Genomic DNA, 21,296 nt, shown 5'->3' with positions numbered 1-21,296 from the left:
AGTCTTAACGGTTTGACGTGGTGCAGTGCTGAAAGTCTGGGGATGGCAGCCATAGGTCGGCCTCGGCGAAGGGACGGGAGCGGTGTTGTCAGACTGCCTGTAAACAATCAGCCACTGCTGTGCTTGGCACTTGCCCTAAGTGGGGACATCGAACTAAACCCGGGTCCACAACAGTGCACAATTTGCGGAAATAGTGGTAGGAGGAATCAATTATTTGTCCACTGTAATAATTGCTCGCTAAAAGGCCATCGAACCTGCGCAAATGTCTCAGTGTCTGAATTCAGAAAAATAAAGAACGGTTCCCGTACATGGTTATGCTGGAAGTGTGAAATGCCGCTGTTATCAGACTCGTTCTTTACAGTTACCAGTGATACGCCCAGTGACTTAGTGAATAATTCTAAATGTACATATGTAAATAAAAATATATCACTTTTTGCCTTCAATGCGCGCAGTATTATGCGACCTGGACGGTTACAAAATATCCACGCATCGCTTGAAAGCCTTGACCCGACCATCGTATGTGTCAATGAGACGTGGTTGTCCAGCAAAATTAATGACTCAGAAGTGTTCCCTGACTCGCTGATATTGTTCCGTAAGGACCGAACCCACCGCTCTGCAGGGGGAGTTCTAATTGCAGCCAAGCCAGAATGTAATCCAACTCGAGTTCATCACCTGGAGACAGCAGCCGAAGCACTGTGGGTGGAAGTGACGTGCAACAAACGCAAATTCCTTATTGGATCAATTTATCGCGCCCCTAAGTCGTCGCCGGAAATGAACGATGAACTAATCCTCTCTCTCGAGCGTGTGCAACATGTACAACAAAATTACGATGCCATTTATATTGTCGGTGATTTCAACTTAGAAATTACGTGGTCCAGAAATGCTGCACCTGTTCCAAATAACCCCCTCGCCAATAAATTCCTTTCCGCTTTTTATGATTTATTCCTTCATCAGTTAATGTTCGAAGCCACGCGTATTACGCAAACAACACGTTCAACCCTTGATCTTTTCCTAAGTAATATACCACAGTCCGTCCAATCTCTTAATACTATCCCTGGATTCTGTGACCATCAGGCAATCCTCGCAACACTGACCCATATAAAACCATCCCCCAAACTCCATACCAGAACAGTTTATAATTTTTCCCGAACAAACTGGAACGATCTATCCACTTTACTATCCAACCGCCTCCCCGTTCTCACCTCAGATTTCACCGGCAGTACTGACATAAACAAGATATGGAACGACTGGAAGAAAATTTTCTTTCAATGCGTAGAAGAAACCACACCAACAGTAAATATAACCAGCAGACGGAAATCTCCATGGATTACCAAGGAGATAGTGCGAGAAATTCGAAGAAGGGACCGCCTGTACCAGAAATGGAAAAGAAATCCAACCGATTATGAGTGGGAGAAATACAGGCTGGCTAGGAACAAGGCTAAACAATCTATCAGAGATTCCTACGATTCTTACATCCACAGTCTCAACACCAACTCCAAGGAACTCTGGGCTCTTCTCAGAAGTAAAGGTTGCAACAGAGCTCCATCTGTATTTAAACATAACGGTACGGCAGTCTCAACACCACAAGAAATTGCAGACACCTTCAATAGGAAATTTAAAAGTAACTTCTCCGTCCCTACTGAGGAAGAGAACATGCTATATTCAAGGACAACATCTACCCCTCTCTTCCCTCTAACCAACCTGTATTTCTCAACGAATGAAGTAAAGGAGAGCCTTCTGAAAACAAGACCTCATGCCGCGACCGGGCCGGACCGAGTGCCAGCAAGAATTCTCAAGAATTGTGCAATCGCCTTGGCGCCCTCGCTTTGCGCTCTCTTCAACTATTCCATTACTACCGGGTCTGTACCTTTGGAGTGGAAAGAAGCCAACGTAGTGCCAGTTTTCAAAGATGGAGATAAGGAAAACGTAGATGATTACCGCCCAGTTTCTATAACATCAGGGGTCTGTAAATGTATGGAACGTCTAGTTGCTAAATGTATGTTGGATTTTCTCAAGGAGAGAAACCTGCTGAACTCAACCCAGCACGGCTTCATTCCGGGAAAATCCTGCACAACACTTCTAACAAAAGTCATTGATGACTGGCAGTTCTCTTTGGAGCAGACTGATGTCTCACAAATAGACTGTGTGACTCTGGACTGGAGCAAAGCTTTTGACCAGGTGTCACATCAAAGACTTCTGTTAAAACTTAGCAACTACGGCATTCAGGGTAAACTGCTGTCATGGTTGAGGTCATTTTTGGTGGGTCGAACGCAATGTGTTGTGTACGGAGGAGCCAAATCAGACCAAACCACAATTACTTCTGGAGTAATTCAGGGCAGTGTGATAGGGCCCCTCCTGTACACGATTTATGCTCTCGACTTACCGGATTGTGTAAATTCGACCATGGCGCAGTATGCCGATGACACAGTAATTTACAGAGCCATGAAAAACAGTGATGATATTGTACAATTCCAATCGGATCTGGATAGTATAGCTCTGTGGTGTGAGGTAAATAGATTGTATATAAATATTAAGAAGTGTAAATATATAAGACTAAGCAGAGCTAAACAACCACTCCAGAACCAACCTACTCTATGTGGAATCCAACTGCCGACTTCTAACTCCATCAGACTGCTCGGTATTCACATTACGGACAATCTGAAATGGAATAAACACGTGGAGGAAGTGAGGTGTAAGGCATACCGGGCGCTAGGTTTCGTCCGTAGATGTCTCTCGGGAGGAAGAAGTAAAGCCCTACGAACGGCTTATATTTCCCTTGTGCGGCCCATACTATTATATGGCCTTCCTTCCTGGCATCCAACTACAACGGAAAATATGAGGAAACTAGAAGGTATCCAGCGACGAGCAGAACGTTTAATTAACAAACACATCCCCTTAAACACAGCCAGGTCATTGCCACCAGTGAACTCGCTATGTACACAAATAGATGTAGCCTTCCTTAGGAAATCCCTGACAGATCACACACACCTCTCCCCTTTCCACCGCCTGCAGCTCAATTACCGCTCTGTTAAAAGAGGCCAAGGAGTTACTCTTGTCCCTCCCTTCGCTAGAACAACCTCATATTTAAATGGGTTTTACTCAAGGGCTGCTCGTACGTGGAACCTTATACCATCTGAGGTAAAGCTACTTCCTCTTCCTCACTTCCTCCGCGAAGTAAAGAAAATGTATATGTAAATATAAACCTATATGTGATGTATATAACTTGTATAAATTAGAATTGCAAGAAGGATGAGTGCAAGTACAGGTGTATGTGGGCGAATGTGTATGCGTGCGCGGGTATGAGTGGTTGCGAATGAGTGTGTATACAGGGGTCTGAGTGAGAGTATAAATGGCTGGGTGTTCTTACTCTAATATTTTCAGTATAAATCAAGATCATTATTATTCTAAGGGTACAGTGTTTGTAGTGTAAATATGTAAATTTAAAATTGTCTACATAAGTTTGTATGTAAATATTCAGTAGAGTTTATGTACACATGTGGAGATGGAGGCACTTCCGTGTATGTGGGGCTTGCCCTTTCTCCATCTACCACCCCTAAATTGTACATGTACAATTTAAGGAAAATAAATAATAATAATAATAATAAAAGAGTCATGATAGGAAAACATTGGGACACGATTGAAAGAATCCAGGCACATGTTACATCGGCCCTGAAGGACATTCCGAAAAAGGCCTTCCAGGATGCCTTCCCAGGCATGGAAACACCGCCTCCAGAAGTGTATTGACGCAAGAGGGTGCTATTTTGAAGAGTTTTGATTATTTGTACGAATGTATTCAATAAATGATTTTCTATGAATTTGGTCGCATTATTTATGGAACGCACCTTGTATGTACATCTCCTCATATAATGAGTGGCCAAAAGTCATGGGAAGTGGTCTTCAATTAGAAAATATGCCGTATATGACCCCTGTGTGTTGCGGCTAGCTGCAGTGTAGCTGAGCAATCTGTCACAGACATCAGTGTCGTGAAGATGGCAACACGTCGCGAGTTAACTGTCTTTGAACATGGAACGATCATCAGCACACAGTGCATGGGTCGTTGCATTGCAGAGATTCACGCAAATTTGAGTTTCTGAGGTTAACAGTGTAAAGGGTGGATCTTCAATATTGCAGAGAGAATGTTACCACCCGCGTACACTGCCGCATGGGAAGACCACACGTATTTAACGAACGGACATCACGTTGCCTCCACAGAACAATACTGGGCGCTAGATGGGCTACTGTGAGCCAGATCACCACCCAGTTGAATGTTGGAGAGCAAGAACCCATTTCTACTAGGACTGTAAGGAGGCAACTGCACCACATAGGCTTCACCAGCTGACGACCAACTCATGTCCCTTTAATGACTTGACACAGAGCTCAATGATGAGAATGAACCACAGAACAGTGGCAGTATGTGGTATGGTCTGATTAATCCCGGTTCCAGTTATATAGCACTGATGGGCGCGTGAGAGTGAGGCGTATGCCCCATGAATCTATGGATCCTGCGTGTCAACAAGGTTATGTCCAGGCGGGAGGCGGCTCAGTTCTGATCAGGGCGGCGTTCTCATGGTCGCAATTAGGCCCCACTGTCTGGCTGCAGGGAGTGCTGACAGGTGCATGTTATGTGGACATTGTTTCAGACCATCTGCATCCATTTCTGGCCCTAGAGTACCCTGATTGATATGCCATGTTTCAACAGGACAATGCGCTATGTCACCGCTCTGTGGTGGCATGCAGGTGGTTGGAGAAGCACTCCAATGAAGTTAAGAACACACATTGGCCCTCCAGATCACCAGTCTTAATCCAATCGAGCATTTATGGGATGTTGTCGATGCTGGTGCACACTCCATGAACCCTGCACCAACTACACAAGACCAATTGTGTGTAACAGTGCAAGATGTGAGGATCAAGATCCCTCCAGAATGATTTCAACACCTTGTAGAGTTGATGCCTCGCCATATTGTTGCCATTTTGAGGGCTCACGGAGGAGCAACTCATTATTAATATCACATTCAGTGTCTTCCCATGACCTTTGGCCACTCGGTGTATATCTTGTACTTGAGAACTGTAAAATCACATTGGGAATTCCACTGGAATTTTAATTACAAAGATTGCTGAAGAGTATTTCTTATAATTGTTAATTTATCCTAGAGCTTGTTTTGTGTTATTTGCTAGAACTATCAATCACTACTGATCTGCATTTAGGGCAGTCGCCCAGGTGACTTAGTGTTTAGTTGTCTGCTGAACAAATGAAACAGCTTCATCATCAACATTTCCATTTTTCCAGTCTTCTGGGTCTTGCAACGGTTTTCTATCTATCTCTCCACCTTCCTCCAATATTTCTTCTACTTTTACTCCTCTTCTCTCTATACTCTCCTTCACCATATCCATCTACCTTTCAGGGCCTTCCCTGATGTTTCCTCCTATTACTTTCTCCATAAATACTCGCTCTGGAACTCTATCCTCTTCCATTCTCATCACGTATCCATACCATTTCAGCTTACTGGTTTCTATCTTGTCTGTAGTTTAAGGAATCCAATTCTCTTTTCAAACTTTTGTCTTCCGTTTACTTCAATATTCCCTCTTCCTTCTCCATTAACTCTTTTTATCACTATTGTCTTACTCTTCTCCACTCATTCCATATTCCTATATCTTCCGATTCCATACAGTAACGTATTCTTGTACTTCCATTTCATCTCCTCCGCATATTACTATGTTATCTGCAAAGAGTAAGGTCTTTGTCTCTTTGCTTCCCAGTCTGTGATGAAGAGTAGAGGGGATAATGCACTTCCTTGTCAAAGTCTTGTTTTTACATGAAACCAGTTCGTTTGCCCTATCTTAGTCACACACTTTTCATACATGGCTTTGATCATTTGTACTTCTGCTCTGTCTACCTTCTATTATGGGACCAGTTGCAAATCTTTTTCCAAACTCCCTCCACACATGATTCTTTAACTTATGCCCATGCATATCCAATGTTTTCAATTGCATTCTTTATGGTGTGACACTAGTTTCATCTCCATCTGTTTCTTCAACTAGTTGCATGGATGTTCTGCATAGATAATAGCTCTTGAAGGTTGCAATAATACCCTGATCCATGGGTTGAATCAGGGATGTTGTATTCAGTGGGAGAAACAAAAACACTTATGTTCTCATCGGCATCCACGATACTCGGAGAATGCCCTGGACATTTATTTTCTTACAATGAGCTTCCAGCTCATGATGGAGTTCATTGGAGAAGTAGGACTCGAACACAGCTCCTCTTATCCAAGCTTTCTTGTTTGAGCGCCGAACAACAACTGGCAATTCTTGCTTAGAGTAGCCCTTGAGTGCTTGTGGGTTCTCGGAGTGATAAACCAATAGGGGTTTGATTTTATGGTCTCTACACAACAGGGGCTTGATTTTATGGTCTCTAGATGCATTAGCTTCTAACAATAAAGTGATCTTTGGAAGCTTTAAAGCTTTCTCATATTGACATAAATGTCCTGCTTGGCATATGTTTCCATAACAAGCCTATTTCATCCAGGCTGAACACTTCTTGCGGCAAATATCCATGCTCCTCAATCACTGCTTGTAACTGTGAAAGAAAATTTTCATCAGCAACAACATTGCCTCCTGCTGCCTCCCCTGTTAGATTACGGTTATGGAATCCATGTCATACCTTGAAATGTTCAGACCAACCAGCACTTGCAACAAAACATTGCACTTCAGGGTTTGGATAGGATGCTTTCAGTTCTTTAAATGGAGCTTTTGCTTTAGTCTGAATAGTAGTAGTAGTATTTTTTCAAAATGGCGTCCGGTAACGACGATGTAGTGTTTTATCCTCCGAGAAAATTAACCGTAAAATGTGACGAAAAGTGTGGAAAATGTCAAAGATTAGTGAAAAATGGAATGTTGTGTGATTCATGTGGGCATTATAAGTGCGGAAATTTCCCTAGAGACATAAAAACTAATGAAAATGTTGACTGGATTTGTGAGCAGTATGTTCGGAATGTTGTAGTTGGCGACAGCGTTGACGATGAAGCACCGAAAACAATCGATGAGGAATACAAAAGTGCATTAGAAATTATAAACATTCTACAAAAGGACACTGAGGCTCTTAAAGTTGAAAATCAAGAATTAAAAGAAACACTGTGATTGCTAGAATTTGGGACTGACCATTCTTCGAGTGATATACCGATACCAGTAACAAACTCGAGCATGTGGTGTCAAGTAGTTCATGGATGGCCGGCTAAGAAGAAATCTACAATTGAATTTCCGGAAATAAACATCAGAAATAGGTTTTCTGCCCTAAATAATTTAATTCTGGAAGAAAGTGATAGCGCGCGTGAAACCAAATCATCGCAATCCGCTGCCGTTGCCGTGCCAAGGTTAAAATTTAGGCCTAGATTTCAGATTCAAGACCCAGTTAGGCCTAAATCAGCAAAGGTAGCTGTGTTTGGTGATAGCCAAGGAAGGGGAATTGCGGGAGTGATAAACGACGAGAATATAGCAGCAATCGGAGAAATATATCCAGGAGCTTCTATCAGCAGTGTCCTGGAAAACATAGAAGAAGCAACTAGGAACTTCAGGAGCAGCGATGCAGTGCTTATCATCGGTGGGACGAACAACGTAGATCACGACGACGCCAAGAATGTAAGATCACAACTTAAACATACACTAGGGAAGCTGACCCACACTAACGTCTTTGTAGTGAACGTGCCCCACAGGCATGATTTGAGTAGAGACTCATGTGTGAACATTGAAGTGGACAAGGTCAATACAGATATTGTTGAAATTTGTAAACATTTTCGGAATACTCAGGTTATTGAATGCAGCAGTTTTGAGAGATACTGTTATACAAAACATGGCCTCCATCTAAACAATTCAGGTAAACGAAAGATAGCAAATATTGTTCTAGATTTTATTAATCTTAAGATATGTACTGTAAAACAGGCAACTCCCTTGAGTTATAATACTGACCAGGAAAACTAGTAGAAAGAGCCAGCTGTACTTCAAGCTGGCTCAGTCAACTAGAAAATGAAACTCAGGAAAATAAGGAATTTCAAGTTACCCAATTGCAACAGTCAAGTTTCAGGGAGGAAGGGGGTCTGAGATTGCTCTTGGTAAACTGTCAAAGTGCAGTAAATAAACAATTAAAATTCGGTACACTGATGGAATCTTATGAGACTGATGTGGTGATAGGAGTGGAATCGTGGTTGAGAGAAGGGGTGGGTAATAGAGAAGTATTTCCAGATGGGTACACAGTCTATCATAGAGACCGAGGAGATAAAAAGGGAGGGGGGAATGTTTATTCTGGTGATGGAAACTTATTGTTCACATGAATGGTTTACCGATGAAAGGGATGAAATATTAGGGATAAAATTAGTTTGTGATAATATGAAGGAGGTGGGAATTATAGGAACATACAGGCCTGGAAGAGAGGAAAGAGACATAGAAATATTTGAGAAAATAATAGATTATACTCATAAAAACAATAATAATAATATGGTAATAATTGGGGGAGATCTAAATTTGCCTGAAGTTGAATGGAATTGAGCTGCAAGTGAAGCCCTTGTACAGAAACTGGCAAATAAGTTAATTTGGGAGGGAGGATTTACACAAGTAGTACAAGAACCGACTCGTCTCAATAACTTACTAGATGTATTCTTGGTTAAACCATGGGAAATTGTTGATAAAACTGAGGTAATTGAAGGAATAGGAGACCATAAGGCTGTAATAATGGACGTAGGACTCGTACCAAAAAGGCTTAATAAGAGGGTTACACAAGACAAGAAATTGTACAGAAAAACTAAAGTTGATGAATTTGGGACTTACCTTAAATCACAATTCAGTTTTTGGATAAGTGAAGGGAGTAATGTGGATACACTTTGGGCTAAATTTAAAGGAATCATTAGGGAAGGAGAGAAGAGATTTGTACCTGTTAAGAAGGGTAAAATGACCTCAGACCCTGTTTATTATACAAGGGAAATACGAAAATTAAAAAAGAAAATGCAGAATAGTAAACAGGAAAATCAAAGAGGGTAGGGAGAGTAGAGAAACTAGGAAACAGCTAACGAGGAAACTGAATAGAGTGAAAAAGGAAGCAAAAGAGAATTATATAAATGGCATACTTCAAGGGGGTAATGACCACAAAGGGAAATGGAGAAAGCTGTATTCATATATCAGGAATCAAAAAGGAAAAGGAATTCAAATTCCTACAATGGTGGGAGAAGGGGGTGAACACTATTTAACAGATACTGAAAAAGCAAACCTATTTAGTCGGGAATTCAAAGATTCAGTAGATGATTGTCAGAAGTTGGAAACCGAAATAGAAGATAGAGAGGGAGAGACACATAGGGAAACAAGAAGCTTCTCATTCACAAATGAAGATATTTTCAGAGAAATCCGACTGCTTCAGCAAGGAAAAGCAGCAGGAAGTGATCAAATTACTGGGGAGGTATTAAAGACAATGGGGTGATACATAGTGCCTTATTTAAAATTTCCCTTTTGACTATGTCATAAATAATAGTGTAATACCAAAGGAATGGAAGGAATCTATAATAATACCAATTTATAAAGGAAAGGGTGATAAAAGGAAACCAGAGAACTACAGACCAATCAGCCTGACCAGTATAGTTTGTAAAATACTGGAGAGTTTAATATCAAAGTACATCAGAGGGATATGTGATGATAAAAATTTGTTCATGAGGAGCCAGTATGGATTTAGAAAGAAATTTTCTTGTGAGGTACAACTGGTGGGATTTCAGCAGGACATATCAGATCAATTGGATTCAGGAGGTTAGATTGCATAGCCATAGATCTTTCCAAAGCCCTTGATTGAGTGGAACACGGAATATTATAAAGAAATTAGAGGGAATAGGATTGGACGCAAGGGTTACAAGTTGGATAAAAACATTTCTAAATTCAAGGGTTCAGAAAGTCAAAGTAGGAAATAATGTATTACAGGAAGAAAAAGTTTGGAAGGGAATTGCACAGGGTAGTATAATCGGTCTGTTACTTTTCTTAACATACGCAAATGACTTAGAGAACAATATAACATCAAAAATAAGATTGTATGCAGATGACATAATTGTTTATAGGGAAATAAATAACCTTGAAAGTATCCAACAATGGGTTGAAGAAAATAATATGAAGGTTAATGGAGGTAAATCAACTGTTACAACTTTTACAAACAGGAGCTTTAAAACTGAATTTGAATATACTTTGGATGAGGTAGTTATCCCAAAAGATGGCAAGTACAAATACTTAGGTGTGAGATTTGAAAGTAATTTGCACTGGAAGGGTCATGTTGATGACATTGTTGGGAAAGCATACAGATCATTACATGTCATAATGAGGCTACTTAAAGGATGCAATAAAGAATTAAAAGAAAAAGTTACTTAAGTATGGTTTGTCCATTATTGGAATATGCAAATTGGGATCCTCACCAAGAATACCTAATAAAAGAAATAGATAGTGTGCAGAGGAAAGCAGCAAGATTTGTAACAGGGGATTTCAGGAGAAAGAGTAGTGTATCAGACATGTTAAAGGTACTTGGGTGGGAAACTTTAAGTATGAGAAGGGAGAAAACTAGACTTATAGGATTATATAGAGGCTATACAAGAGAAGAAGCATGGGGAGATATCCGTGAGAGGCTTCAGTTGGAAAATAATGATATCAGCAGGACAGACCACAAATATAAAATTAGAAGGAATTTTAGCAGAAGCGATTGGGGTAAATTTTCATTCATTGGGAAGGGTGTGAAGGAGTGGAACAGTTTACCAGGGGTAGTGTTTGATCCTTTTCCAAAATCTGTACAGATATTCAAGAAGAGAATAAACAGCAACAGAGAAAATAAATGAAGTGTTAGAGGGCATTCGACCAGTGCAGGTTATTGTAAATAAAAAAATGTGTGTGAATAAATTAATTCCATCCCCTGGTCTAAGGGGTTTGGATAGCCAAAGTAGGGGACTGCCTGTAGGGGTGAAGTACAATGGGGACTTCGAGGGCCCTGAGACTGCTATGATAGCTGTGAAGGCCCTTCAGGAACTCTGAAAAGTGGTGGCAAAAGGGGCTCTGGTTAAGACGCAGCAGGTCGTTATACTACTTAGGTTCCAGAATGGGTAAAAAATAATTAAATAAATGCAATGTAAACTTTAATCTTATACCAGTTGTATAGTATCATTTGAAGTAATTCCACATACTGTATATCAGTTGACTATATTTGTAAGTAGTACAGGAGATATTATAAGTAGAATTTTGTAAACAATATAAATTTATTAATGATGAGCTGTGTGTTTAATAGAAGAAATTGTTAACATAAATTGTATAATATTGTATTATAGGAAAAAGTTCTTCTCTTGTTAATTTAATATTTAGTGCTTGACAATAATGTATTTTAGTGTACCATTTGCCACAGAGGTAGACACCTCATTTGCAAATAAAGAGATTTTGATTTGAGTTTTGATTTTGAATAACCATGGTGGATATCGGGACAAAACATTTAGTTTGATATTCAATCCAGCGGGCCAACATTCGTTCCATTTTCTCCATAAATGGAACCCTTATTGGTGCTGTCTTGGATTACGTCATTCTGGTTGCACTTTTGCAGCTTCCTTCAATTTTTCCTTCTTGACTTTTTATGGTTCTCAGGGTTGATCCTGAGATTCCTGTAGCTCTGACAATGTCTACAGAGTGCTCAAAGAGTTAATATCTCTTTACAACTTTCAGCTTTTCAAATATATTGATTTCCTTTGCTTTTTGCTTCTGGAAGCATTCGGATCACCTTTCCCTTTCTCCACAATGTTTTCATAAAAATAAAATACAGTTTGCTAACTCAATGCTCTCTTTAATACTGACCACATGCCGCCAGTCAACACTGAGACAACGCAACACAGCTACTCAGTGCTCTCTTTGAGAATGACTACATGCAGTGCCGCACACTCGGTCATGAAACATCCACAGGGCGATTAAAAATCTGCAATCTAACTTGTATATTTTTAAAATATTTTATATAATTATGTATTTTTAAATTGTGTTATAGCGAAAACATGTAAAGTGAGAATGTGTATAACGAGGGATGGCTGTATACATACATTTTTAATAAAATATCATGCTACTGAGTTAATAAACCTAAAACATAAATATATGATACATAGAAATTAGTGATTTTGTTATTGGAGCAAGTTCAATCATAGTGGCCAGAAAATACCCTACGCCACCTCACATGCTGCATCAACAAATGCCACTTGTCCAGGGTTAAAGATAAATGGACAGAAAAAGAAAGCATTTTAGGCCTTTTCAATAGTGAAATGATCAGTGTTTCACCCCAGTGTGGTAGTGAGAGCCTGAATGCTTTAACAATAAATATTCACAAGGCTGTAAGGATTTTATTGAGTGTAATGTCAAAATTACACTTGTGTCTAGCACACCTTGACACTGCTACAACCACATTCAGAGAACAATGTCAAAGATTATCTGCTAAGATGGAAATTTAACGTTAAGAATTTCATTCTTCGGGTTCCGTATTGAATCAAGATTCATAATAAACAAAGCAAATAATAATATCCACCTTTTCAGTACTTCCTCAATTGAGATATCTTTATAGAGCTCATTTATACTAACTTCCATATTTCTCCATGCACCCCTTATCCCATGAGAAAATGATTTTAGGATGATTTTCAGCATATTCTCTTATTTCTGTATGAAGTAAACAAAGGAAAATAAGAAATGGACAAAGCAATTTTAGTACCATACCCAAAGTATTCTTAACATTATGAGGACTTCTAGTAACTTATACATGTTCTTCAAAGCTTTTGTGCTGTTACCTGGATTCAAAATATAATTTCTGCAAATCAATAGTATGGGTAAAAGAGGAGAATCATTGTAGTGTTTCTTACTTCTTAAGATGATCTACCAATGCTTTTAATTATCTCATATTGCATTTATATTGATACAATACACAGAGTTCTCAAATCACTTTAATAATTACATTATAATATTATTTCTACATTTCAACAGACATGGTTTGATATATTTTCTATCTACTACAGATTCTTGGTTCTGTCAGGTAAAAAGACATAGTGTACTATAGAATAAATAACAAGGCTTTCAAATGCAAATTATTCTGAGAAAAAGCAAATATCTTTTCCAATGTGCACTAACCTGAAAATGTTTCTGAAGTTCTTGAATAGTAAGACCAAGATGACGCTGGCAGGCTCCTGGATTACAAAAGCAACCTGTTCGGAGATGAATTCCGTACAGATTTGCAATGTTTAACACCTGAAAAATACAAAACTTTAAACCTCCAATTTTAATCAACAATGCAGGACTTTTCTTCATAAACACAATGACATGATATTGAAGGAAAAGGAGGTAACAGAAATGGGAGGCTAGGACAAACATCAAATCACAAAAAAGACAAGGATAAATTTTACTAGTATATTTTTACAAATAGTGCCATATTCAGATACAGGCTCTCCTCTCACCAACCCATTTCCTCCAGGTGTATTTCATCTCAGCTCCTGGTGAGCTCATTTCTAATTTTCCAGCTTCAATAGGTGGGCGCAAAGCATCCAGAATTCTTGAGAACGTTTTTATGAGGGGTATGTAGGATAAGAAGAATGGTGAATCAATATCAAAAATACCTTTTTTCCTTTTACAATTTGCTTTACATCGCACCAACACAGAAAGGTCTCAGGGTGATGATGGGACAGGGAAGGGCTAGGAGGGGGAAGCAACCATGCCTTTAACTAAAAAACAGCCCCAGCATTTGCCTGGTGTGAAAATGGAAAACAACAGGAAAATGAAGAGATAAAATGAAATAAAATTACTGGAGGGGGTAAAATATAATGGACAAATACAGAAGGTGAAATAGAAACAAAATGGTTTAGTGAATGCCTTTATATTGCAGAGGCACTCACCAAAATAGACCATCTGATAACAGAGTAAAAGAAAGAAAGAAAGAAAGAAAGAAAGAAAGAAAGAAAGAAAGAAAAAAAGAAAGAAAGAGCTTAGGGCCCAGAAAAATGTCAGAAGAATTTCCCTCCTCCCTGAGGTCCAATAAGGAATCATATGGAAAGATCACCACCACAATCAGAAAGAAGAGGTTGGCACTTATTGGACACCTGAAGTTGTGGTGTGGCCTCCCTGGTACAGGTGTTTCTAGTTCATGTCTGGATGTATGATGATGATGATGATGATGAGGAGGAGGAGGAGGAGGAGATGAAACCCTGTGTCAGCACATAGCCTACTGCTATCAAAAAATAGTATTCGGGAGATAGTGGGTTCGAACCCCACTGTCGGCAGCCCTGAAGATGGTTTTCCAAGGTTTCTCATTTTTACACCAGGCAAATGCTGAGGCTGTACCTTAATTAAGACCACGGCTGCTTCCTTCCCACTCCTAGTACCTTCCTCTCCCATCGTTGCTATAAGACCTATCTGTGTCAGTGCGACTTAAAGCAACTTGCCTATCAACAAACACCACAGGGTCTGCTCAAAGCTTTATGTCCTCATCTGATGGATGAATTATCTTCAACAGTGTAAGATGCCCTCACTCCATATGAATGCTGCAGAGAGGTTTGGAATGGAATCGAAGCTTCTGACATGTAATCTAGTGATTAGAAATTGTAAACCTCTCCAACTCTGCTGACCAACATTCTGATGGTGAAAATCTTTCCCTCAGACCAAACAGACTTGACATCTTCACAACCATGCCCACCAGATGGACACATGAAGAGGCTCGTAAAATACTCATTCTTCAAGAGAAATGGAAAAACCCATCCCTGCTGCCTGACAGAGGTGGACAAAATGTGAAGATGGTATAAAACCTGCAGAAATTCAAGAAAGACTTGTTCTTCGAAAGAAAATTAAGAAATTGTGGGATAACCCGGAAGAACAACCAGCTAAGCCACAGAACACCTTTGCAGAAGAACAACAGAGGAGAAGCCTAAAGGCCTGCTCCCACCTAATGGAATGCAATGGAATCGAACTGAAAAGAATTTGTTTTTAACACGTGTTTAAATGGGAGATAAAGATGGCGATTGCCATGAGTCGAATAGAATCGAACTGAACGGAACAGGATTCTCCGCCAAGAATACTTTTTGACGAGCGGAGTTGAATTTATGAATCTCAATTTTTGGTCCATATTGAGTTTCAATATAATATTAAGATCTAGTTTTTATTTTTAAAATGTTCCACCTTTTCAATATAATATATTTTCTTATTACATTAGAAATTTTACATTATTGTTAATTTCATAAATGAGACATGTTTCGCCCTTATATTATGGGCATCATCAGCCATGTTTCTAACTCAAAATAATGAAAATATAATCAGGATCCTGTTTATATTTGAGCTTGCATTACTCCTTAAAATATAATGAAAGTTATTTAAAATGTGTTTTTGCGTTACAGTAGGTGTTCACATTTGACTAGTTAAAGATGGCTTATAGGATTATGTATATCCCGCCCCCCCCCCCCCCCCCCCCGCCCACGGCACTTAACGCCTTTGAAAGGGCTTTGGCCTGCCCAGCGACCACTGCTCAGCCCAAAGGCCTGCAAGTCCCAAGGGGCTGCGTGGTCAGCACGACGCATCCTCTCGGCCGTTAATCTGGGCTTTCGAGACTGGAGCCGCCATCTCACCGTCAGATAGCTCCTCAATTCAAATCACATAGGCTGGGTGGACCTCGAACCAGCCCTCAGGTCGAGAGAAAAATCCCTGACCTGGCCGGGAATCGAACCCGGGGTCTCCGGGCGAGAGGCAGGATTATGTATATACATAGAGTGAAATACTGAAATCTAATATAAAATTATTGGAATAACACTAAAATATTTTAAATTTAAAATTGTTCAACAACTTTGGCAGGTTTATGCACTTAGTCTTGTTGTCTACTGATATTGATTCATATTTGTGAACACGTACTCTTAAAACACAATTTTAACTCACAATAAATGTTCTCTAACCAAGTTATAAATCTGTTTAAATGTCTCGTAAATACCATTAACATTGTAAAATAAACTAATAACTAGGTTTTTGACTTATTAAAAGGTGTTGGGTTGTAGAATGCAGCAGTCCTGTGTATATGGGTATATCCTGTTAAATATTTGAAAAACCTGTAAGTCACTTTTCCTGATTTTATTATTCTTATAGTGTCGAATCTGGCGTCTTCCTGAAATTTTAACTTGTTAGCATATTAAATGAATGTTGTCGAGTTGATTAGATGTTTGTTGTTGTTTAGTTGTAAGAATAACTTGCCGCTTGTCGTTGACGAGGATCTAATGGGGGACTTCTCAATTTAATATTTGGAGATGGAATCAGTAGCTTCAAATTTGAAGAAAGGAGTTGATTGAGTGTCTGTAACGAGAAGAAATTGAAGTATTGAAGTGTGTGTTATTGATTTAATGGGCAGACCACGCTAGAATCTATTACTTACCCCCTCGTCTTTTGTGTGGCTGGCTTGTCTTGCTGATGGTACCGGATCAACTGGCTGTCGCTGAACTTGTACTTCGTGTGTTGTATTTGTGTAATGCCTGCGGAGGGGGGTGGGTAGGGGAAGGGCGGGTGGATGATGCATTGTGTTTGTGAACTGCCTGTGGAGAGGAGTGGGTAGGGGAAGATTGGGTGGGCGTTGTATTGGTTGATTTTGGAGGAGTTTTTACTGAGGGTGGAGTTTTTATGAATGGATATTTATTGACATTTTTAAAGATATTCTCTTTTGCTTTAATATTTGTAATAAATGTGGGATTAGCTCATAAAGAGGATTTTTGGTGTGTATTGTATGGTTTGAAATGAGGATTTTATTGAAATGTTGGTCTAGAAAAATGTAGATATTTTCATACTAGTTTACCATTCTTTTACTTTTTAAGGATTGTTAAGTCTTGTTCTACTGTTGTATAATTGTGTGCGGTTTCTTTCATGTGTATACTCATGACTGAAAATTTGTTGTATTTATTAGTATTAAAATGTTCCAGATATCTTGTTGAAAAACTAAGGCCTGTCTGTCCGATGTACAAAATAAAACATTGTGAGCATGTGAGCTTATAAATCCCCGAACCTGAATATTGGTCATTATTGGTTAAAGATTATACTTTGGTTAGTGTTCTGTGTTTTAAAAGCAATTTTGACGTCCTGTTTCTTAAATAAGAATAAGAATATTTATTCACCATTGATCATTTTCATGAAATAGGTTTTGTCATCCAATACTACAGTATTATTTCTATTATCTATATACAGTTATTAAAAGTCAACAGTAACAGTTTTCATTTCTAAGAATTCCTTTACATCATAAAATGGATTTTTCAACATCCAGTTATATAGTTTCCTTTTAAAATTATTGATGGACACATCCTGTGCAGAGAATGGTAATTTATTAAAACATATTATACTATTTACTTTATGTGAGTTACCTGTTTTCACAAGTCTATGTCTTGGGACATCAATATTACCCTTATTACGAGTATTGTGTTGATGGATGTTTTCCCTGATGGTAAATTCATTCAGATGGTTTTTAACATACAATAATGAGGTAAAAATATATAGATTTATAACTGTTAGTATTTTAAGCCTGATAAAAGGGGGACGACAGTGCTCAGAATAACCAGCTTTACACATTACACGAACAAGCTTCTTCTGTATTAGCAATACATTATGAACATAAGATGAATGTCCCCACAATAGCAGCCCATATGAAATATGGGACTGGAAAAGTCCAAAATATGTCATTCTCAAATAGTCTGCTGTTACTAATTCCCTCAATTTCCACATAAGATATGAGACCCGTGATATCTTTTTACAGACATGATTGACATGAACTTCCCAGCATGAATACCCAGTAGCTTGACTGACTGAATTTCTATATTATTGGACAATCCTAACAGAATATGTTGGGTTCGAGATCTGATAAATAAATGGATTGTTATATGTAAATGTAGCAAAAGTAGACTTTTTTGTTTATCAGGAATAAGATTTAACATTAGCTTATTTTTTACTTTTTTGATTATACGGTTGATCATTTCTATATTGAATCTGTTAAAGTCGGCTGAACTCTTTATATATATTATTGTTGGAAATACCCATAGAATTTCTCATCTAATAACATTTGGAAAAATGGCATGAGTATTAGAGTGCAATATATTTGTCATTTGTTGTATCCTGAAAGAAAATGGGCCCAATAATTCGCTTCGCTGTAATGGCGCACCAAACACCAATTTTTTTTATCATGAAATGGAAACTTATGAAATAAATGGAGATTATGTGTACTCCAATACCAACTGTTCTGTGAGGCAACATATCCTTGTAGATGAAACCACACCTCATCAGAAAAAATTATTAAATGAGGATCCACACTACTGTCCACAATACTTTGTAACATCCAATTACAAAACTGACTGTCTCTAGGCCTAATTCATGCATGATATGCACTCTATATGGTTTTAATTTTAGAAGTCTAGTGGCAGTACAAACAATGTTTTCAAAACATGAACTTCCTGTGAAACACGTCTTAAATGTGAACGATGCACTGATTTCATAAATTTTGTCCTCCGCCAATACCGGTACTCTTTGTTTTCCTTTAGGAACTGAAGTATTTAGCGATCCTCTTGTCCTTAGTTTGTTAACAAGTCGTCTAACAGTTTCTCTACCTGGAATTGGAGTACACGGATATTTCACTGCAAATTGACTGCACACCTCTCTATATAACTCTGTTTTTACATATGTATCATACATAAAAACTCTCTGTTCAAGCAGGTATTTACCCTGTTGCATTTCTAACTGCTGCATTACATACATGCTGCACAGCTGGCTGGCTTACAACTGCCACCTTCTCGACCTTGACTGGCGCTTCGCAAGCCCGCCCATGGCTGGCGAGGTTTCTTCCGGCCCCACCCGTAAGCAAACGCACTGTGGTAGTTACATAGAAAGGAAAAGGTTAGCACAGGATAGGGTGGCATGGAGTAGTGTTGGCTAATGAGTGTATGATTCGAAGCAGTGTATCGATTCATTCAAGTGTCCAAGTGAATCGATTCACAGGAACGGCGAGCTCACGCCATGCGATTCAGCTGACTCAAAGCAGACAGTGCTGAGTGGTGCACTCACGGATCAGTGAGACAACACACACAGGGTTCATTATCGGCACACTGGACATTGGTGGGGAGCCGAACTTCCACTGCGGGTGAGACATACAGAGCCATAGCACAGTGAAAGAACCGTACACAATCACGGATCAGTGAGACACAAGACACACATGGTTCAATGTCAATACACTGGACATTTTTCACTTAAAACTTTTTTTATAAATAGTCCACCTTTTCAATACAATATGGTTTTTATTTACATAAAAAAACTTCACATCATTAATGTTTTCATGCGACATGTTTCGCCCAGCCAGCTAGTTGAACCGATAGTGTCACCAAGGCAAGCCAACAAATCAAAAATTTTGCACCTGTTACTAGAGGATGGGTACTAAATCTATTTAACAATTGCATTCAAACATGCAGAATACCCAAAATTTGGAGGAAATCTAGAATTATAGCATTCCTCAAACCAGGAAAAGATTCACATAATCCTAAAAATTACAGACCAATTTCCTTGCTCTGTCATTTATTCAAGATCTTAGAACGAATAATTCTGGTAAGGCTTACAAAAATAGTTGAACCACTTTTGATCCCAGAACAAGCTGGTTTTAGAAGAGGGAAGAACTGCACATCACAAATCCTCCATTTGACCCAATATATTGAAGATGGTTTTGAAAATCGGAAAATAACTGGAGCAGTCTTCATCGACCTAACTGCGGCCTATGACACAGTTAGTCACCAAATTCTGTTGAGTAAAGTTTATAAGGTGACAAAAGACAAGAAGCTGACTGAATTTCTTCAATGTCTTCTTGAAAATCGAAGATTCTTTGTAGATTTCCAAGGGCGACATAGTCGTTGGAAGAACCTCAGGAATGGCCTATCCCAAGGTAGTGTTTTGTCTCCAATATTATTTAATATTTACACGCATGATCAATCCTTGCCAAAAGGAACAAAAAGCTTAATTTATGCAGATGATGGAGCTATTGTCACCCAAGGTGATCAGTTCGAGAGTGTTGAACAGACACTAATGGAAGCCTTAGATGAACTGAGTCCATACTACAAAGAAAACCATCTAAAGCCTATAACACCTCAAAGATGCAAGTTTGCGCTTTACACTTAAAGAATATGCAGGCAAGAAGAAAACTGAAGATTTTCTGGGAAGGTGCTCTCTTAGATCATTGCTCAACACCTAAATATCTAGGGGTGACTCTGAATCGTGCACTCACATATGAACAACATTGTCTTAACACAAAACACAAGGTATCTACGCGAAATTCCATTCTTCGCAAGTTATGCGGTACCAGCTGGGGAATGCAAGCTCAAACAATGAGAACTACTGCTTTAGCGCTGAGCTACTCTGCAGCAGAATATGCATACCCTGTTTGGTATAGATCATGTCATGCCAAACAGGTGGATATTGCTTTAAATGAGACTTGCCGGCTTATAACTGGTTGGCTAAGATCTACACCTTGTGATAAGGTATACTGCTTGGCTAGCATTGCTCCCCCAGATATTAGACATGAAGTAGTTGCCAAACATGAAAAATCTAAAGTAGACATTTTCCAAACACATCCATTACATGATTATCAACCTGCTCAACAACGATTGAAATCAAGGGGAAGTTTTCTTCATTCTACCGAGTGCCTTTCCGAGTCACCTCAATCATCAAGACTAACTTCCTGGAGATCCAGAAACCTTCATATCGTCGCCATAAGACCTATCTGTGTCGGTGCGACGTAAAGCAAATAGCAAAAAAGAAACCTTCATCTCAATGGATGGATGGATGGATGGATCCATCTGAAACTCTTCCAGCCAGTTATGAAGAGTCATGGTCTACATGGAAGAGTCTGAACAGGCTACAGTCGGGGGTCGGTCGATCTAAGAACAATATGAAGAAGTGGGGTCTATCTGAAGAGTCAACCCTCTGTGTCTGCAGAGAAAAACAAACCATGGCGCACCTCCTTAATTGCGACTCCTGCCCTCTCGTTTGCACCAGGCAAGATTTAGTGAAGGCCACACCAAATGGTCGAGATCTTGCCAAATTCTGGTCCTATATGATATAATTGTTACTTTGAATGTACCTCTAGTATATTTTTTACCAGTTAGGCCTATTTAATTATTTCTCATTCTTAACTAAGATTTATATTATGTATTGCTTCTGATATGAATAAATAAATAAACCAAGGCAAGCCAGCCTCAAGAGAGGCGAGGGGACTCGCCATCAACTAACATCAATCTTCAAAC

The 21,296-nt window shown here is 39.1% G+C and overlaps 1 protein-coding gene across 1 annotated transcript in view; it reads right to left on the bottom strand.

The window, feature by feature from the left end:
* mal (maroon-like) overlaps positions 1 to 21,296 on the bottom strand; it is a 216,094-nt gene that overhangs the window by 108,164 nt on the left and 86,634 nt on the right. Inside the window, exon 5 of the mRNA XM_067152044.2 lies at positions 13,147 to 13,263. Within this exon, the coding sequence (XP_067008145.2) occupies positions 13,147 to 13,263 (117 nt within the window). The remainder of the gene's footprint in view (positions 1 to 13,146; positions 13,264 to 21,296) is intronic.

This window comes from Anabrus simplex, chromosome 1 (assembly GCF_040414725.1).
Source record: "Anabrus simplex isolate iqAnaSimp1 chromosome 1, ASM4041472v1, whole genome shotgun sequence".
NCBI classification, from domain to species: domain Eukaryota; kingdom Metazoa; phylum Arthropoda; class Insecta; order Orthoptera; family Tettigoniidae; genus Anabrus; species Anabrus simplex.
Note: the sequence above shows the minus strand (reverse complement) of the source record. Positions and strands in the feature narration are given on the sequence as shown.